The 4,999-nt window shown below is 32.2% G+C and overlaps 1 protein-coding gene across 1 annotated transcript; it reads right to left on the bottom strand.

The window, feature by feature from the left end:
• Nucleotides 1–1,883: 1,883 nt before the first annotated feature.
• LOC128157823 (uncharacterized) lies at nt 1,884–4,599 on the bottom strand. Its single transcript, XM_052820464.1, has 4 exons — nt 4,443–4,599; nt 3,983–4,091; nt 3,138–3,292; nt 1,884–2,208 (listed from the first exon to the last, which is right to left on the bottom strand). Exons 1-4 carry the CDS (start codon nt 4,492–4,494, stop codon nt 2,081–2,083), a joined length of 444 nt encoding a protein of 147 aa, XP_052676424.1. The 5' UTR covers nt 4,495–4,599; the 3' UTR covers nt 1,884–2,080.
• Between the last annotated feature and the right edge of the window lie 400 nt (nt 4,600–4,999).

Genomic DNA, 4,999 nt, shown 5'->3' with positions numbered 1-4,999 from the left:
CTTGAATACACAGGTAATCTGTTATATACATAATAATAACAAAATTAAGTTTTCATCTCAAATCGTGTTTAAGTCCCTTTAATAACAATGATTTGCAAAATTCCCCGGGATATATCACTCAATATACGTCATTACAATTTATTATTATTTCTGTAAGAAAGACACTTAACTTTTTAAGTATATTAGTATGAATATAAACAGAGTTTATACCTGGGTTTTCTTTTCTGGGTTTTTATTTTTATCCAGCAGATTGTTGTTTCTGATTATTTAAAATGTTCAGCATTTATGTTATTTCTCTTGAAACTTTTACAAATTGATAGCTTTAACAGCTACATCACCCAATGTATTTTTATTAAGCTTTCTAAAACATAACTAACCCTTAGATTGCTAAAATACCAAGCTATGTAAGACTCTAACATCACGTTTAATATCCTATTAAACCTGCTATGATATAAAGCTAATGCTATATACATGTATCATATATACCTATTTAGTAGATATACGGACGATAGCAAGTATATTGTTCCCAAAGACACATCCGAGAGTATAAGTTGATGATGAAGGGAGTTATAAACTTACTACCGTCCAAATAGTCATTAAAAAAGACATTTTCTTAGACAAGAGGAAATTACTAATCGGCGATCCGCAGTTTTCCGAATGATAAGCAAATTAAAGTTCTCTAACTTTGAATTTAACCTAGCGACTCGAATAACAACAAAAAATAGAGAAATCGAAAGGTGGAAGTAAACAGTTTTGATGACTAATTACATTGGGCAGATAGCACAGGAAATAGTTCACGGTTAGATAGGATAGTATGTTCATTCGTTGTAATTTTACCTAGAAAACGTTTACTGAGGTATAATAAGACCTTGTTATATAATCAGTCTGATGCTATACACGTATCTAACCTGCTATATAATCATGATAATGATATATCTAACCTGCTATTGTATTATTATATTACTTGCAATGATATCTAAATATGAAATAAAATCACAGTTGATAGTATCTAAATGATATAATGGATTACACAAGACATATTTGTACATTAGCTTGAAAAAAGCTACAAATATTACATATACAAATAAACCGATCAATGTGCACTTTTGTCCATACATGTATAATAGAGAACATCAAGGTACAAAAGCAATTCCAAATAGTCTGCACTCGTGAAAACTTAAAAAGGGAGAGCCACTAAAAATGTACTTTCTAAAAACATTCTTGTTTGTTGGTTTTCAAAATCATCAATGACATGAATTCATTACAACTGTATTACATGTACTAGATAGAAATGATTTCAAGATGAAAATTGCCGTGTTTTGCCTGCAAATTACATATTCAATATTTACATTACAACAAAATTTGACAGCCTCTTGGCAAACAGTTGACTACTTCCATTAAGGAGAGAGGACAAGCGAAAAATATTGGTTAAATAAAATATATTCATTGAAAACTAATTTATGGAATACTAGTATTTAATTTCAAAGAAGCGGAGCCATGCTTGTAGAGTCACATTTATTGCTGAGTATTATAAGACAGCTTATCAAATTAAGATAAATGTCAAAGTACAGTGTATATTTAAGATTAATACAGAGACCCATTTTATTAAAGAATTTTGAGTAAATCTCAATTTCTTTGCATACATTTCTTAAACTATGACAATGTTTTCTTTTTTTTAACTCCAATTATTTGACATCACAATTACAAGCTCTCATCAATCTCTGTTCTGTGCAATGTTGACACAGTGATAGGACCGAGGGCTTCAATGTGTAATCTGTAAGGTAATGACAACTCTTTTGCTTTTCTTGCACAGTTTTTTCCCGTAGGAATTACAAGATTGAACAACAAAAAAGGCTTATACTACCATCATTGTTTAATTAAAAAAAAAAATTAAAGGTTAAGGCTGTGTATTTTCATTTCACAATTTGTATCAGTTAATTGCAAGTCATAACATATATACGGTTCATCATGCCATCACTTACAACAAAACATAATTAATCAACTTACACAGATGTGAATAGTATACAATTTTATAATTCATTATTTTCATAAAATATATATCATATTGTCATTTTTTTTATTATGCCTCGTTTTCGAACTGTGAGTATTTGACCTTTCCTGATGCAGACGCCATTGATTCCTCGTAAGATGGGGGATATCTTGACATCTCTGTGGCAGACGAACTCACCGATATGTTTGTCATCCTATCTGTTAAATGAACGTAGACATAAATGCTTCAAAGTGAAAAAAAGCATACTTACACATGCCCCAAAACAATAACTCTGCATATTTGGGGGTTTTTGAGTTCAAAGTATTTCAATTGGCAGAAAGAAGAAGGTAGAGTTTCTTTCAATATTTGCCCTAAAATTCAAAAGTTTCATCGTGAGCGACGGCTGCAGAAACCACTAAGGAACAGGCTCCACCGTAACCATCTTTCCTCAAGTCAATACTCGGTCTTAAGTCTGAGTTTTGATCTCAAATCCATGCACTGTTCCTTTAAGGAATTGAGTTGAGGACTGAGTTGGGGGATTTGAAATTTTGGTGACGGTTGAGCCTGATGTCTTCTGCTTAGTTTTATAAAGATTACGGGAAAATACAATGTTTATGACGTCACAATTAAACAGGTGAAATTCTAATCAGGTAACTATCTATTGGTTCTTAATTTATGAGTGTTTTTGAGTAAATAACCTTTCCATTTCAATTTTTGTGATATTTTTAAAAATCAGGGCAAATATGACCAAAAATTACGTAGTTCTTTCATTAATTTTTTTCCGGTTAGTATAGCGTTAAATGAAGAACGAATGTAAGTCCCAAACTCTCTTATCTATAACTTATGTTCTTTATCACAACGTTTCATTATTAAGTTTAAATGGTCAATTTAATCAAAATTAAGATAGAGAATATCAAATTTTTTCTTTAAGTGTTTTTTCGAATATCCTCTCATTACCCTTCACTTTACTATAATTACAGTTATCATTTCCGTTTTATCATTGCCCCTATAAAACATTGTTAACCTGGAGACTGAATTAAAAATTAAAATTGTTATAATTATATGCCTACATATTTTTGTAGAACTTATTTCTGTAATAAACCTAGGAATCGGGTGGTTCTAGGTAATAAACAAAACAATAGCGTACCGTCACTGATGATAGCAATTGTTCTTCCAGATCTTGATGAGTAAACTGGCCGCGATTTGTGGCAATAATTCCTTACAACATAGATAATTACTAAGACTAGAATAGTGCCACCCAGAAGGGTTCCAATGACCGCCCCCGCAATCTGGTCACTGTCCCTGAAACAGGTCAAACAATCAAATAATTAATACCTGGTATTAAAAAGCATTTGGAATAAGATTATTCAAATAAAAAACAAATATTTGTATATACTGTTAAAAAAATGTCTAAGTGAAGATATTATCAGCTGTTAAGTTTAATATATATTATATCAAAAAAGAATTCAACGAACCTGATAAATTTCAGAAATGAAAATTAAAAAAAAAAACAGTCCTACAAAACCCCAAACACACAGCATCAAGTCAACTCATCAATGAGTAAAGTCGTCATATGTTAAATATCATTGAGTTAACTCATTATTAATATATTCAGTGCATGCGATACAACATTGAGTCAACTCACCAATTAATGTAGTTGTCATACATCACACAACATTGAGTTAACTCACTGATAAAAAAAAATCATTATATGCGATATATAACATCGAATCAACTCACCAATGAGTGTAGACGTCATACGCCTCAAAGCATTGAGTTAACTCATGATTTATATAGTCATAATACCCAACACAACATTGAGCTAACTCACCAATGAGTCACACAACATTAAAGGAACTCACTAATAAATTTCACGTCACACAACATTGAGTCTACTCACCAATGAGTGTAGCCATCATATGTCACACAACATTAAGTTAACTCACTAATAAATTAATTAATTATACGTCATACAACATTGAGTCAACTCACCAATGAGTATAGTCGTCATACGTCACACAACAGTGGTCATCACAGCACCGAGCCTGGCAGAAGAAGGTGTTGCCTGTAGCCTCATTGAAACACAGATCCCCGACAACATCTTAATTTTGAAAAATAGCTAGTCACATTTCAAAGGAAATTCGGAACTTTAAATATAAGTCAATGAAATCAAATGTGAATTAAAAACAAAATTCGAAGACTTAAAAAAAGAATGTCAGTACATTGTACATTTACACCTGTGAGCTAATTAAGTTACATAAATATGATGAGGCGTAAGGGACATTAAAGGTGTACACTGCACAAAATTTACGTACCATATCTTATCAAAATAAACAAATACACAAGTTGAAATTATACTCCTGTTATTTTTAAAACACAATATGAAACTACATGTACATTTATAATCTATTCGTTAAATACAAAAAACCACACAACACCGACGTTCACTTACTTCCTATGTAGAACAATAAGAATAAGAAGACTTCCATTCTAGCATTGAGCATTCCTCATCCCGTCCCGTGGGTACCCGTCAGAGCCTGCTGTCACCAGCTCTTTGTGTTGGTACACGGTCAGTGATAACAAGATAACCGACCTTATCAGGTAACATGTTGCAATACAGGTGTTATAGTTTGCTCCCGATAAAAGATATCGGGAGCAAACTGGTACATGAACATTTACATGTAAATATACTATAGTACATTTATTTTGTTTTAGACAAAGGGATGGGTGGTTTGAGATTTTTCATATTTTTTTTTCCGTTTTCAACATCATTACTTTAAAACAACAGTTGGGCTCTTATATTTTTAAAAAGAGGATTGGATTGGAGAGGTGGTAGTGGGTCAATGACCAGGACAATTTGCTGCAGAGAGAGAGAGAGAGAGAGAGAGAGAGAGAGAGAGAGAGAGAGAGAGAGAGAGAGTTTTACACGTGAAATATCGAAATATCTGACGTTTCCCTGGCTTTTTTGACGATTTGGTTCCGGGTCGAGTATGCCAGTTTTCGTAAAGG

This window comes from Crassostrea angulata, chromosome 8 (assembly GCF_025612915.1).
Source record: "Crassostrea angulata isolate pt1a10 chromosome 8, ASM2561291v2, whole genome shotgun sequence".
NCBI classification, from domain to species: Eukaryota; Metazoa; Mollusca; class Bivalvia; order Ostreida; family Ostreidae; genus Magallana; species Magallana angulata.
The sequence above is the reverse complement of the archived record's forward strand: the minus strand, read 5'-3'. Positions and strand labels throughout refer to the sequence as shown.

What these genes read in the sequence shown, in the direction of transcription:
- LOC128157823 (XM_052820464.1), bottom strand. Translation starts at nt 4,494, where the DNA reads ATGCTCAATGCTAGAATGGAAGTCTTCTTATTCTTATTGTTCTACATA. An exon ending in CTTATTGTTCTACATAGGAA is followed by an intron (nt 4,092 to 4,442) that starts GTAAGTGAACGT and finishes TTCAAAATTAAG; the next exon opens with ATGTTGTCGGGGATCTGTGT. An exon ending in AATTGCTATCATCAGTGACG is followed by an intron (nt 2,209 to 3,137) that starts GTACGCTATTGT and finishes TTCATTTAACAG; the next exon opens with ATAGGATGACAAACATATCG.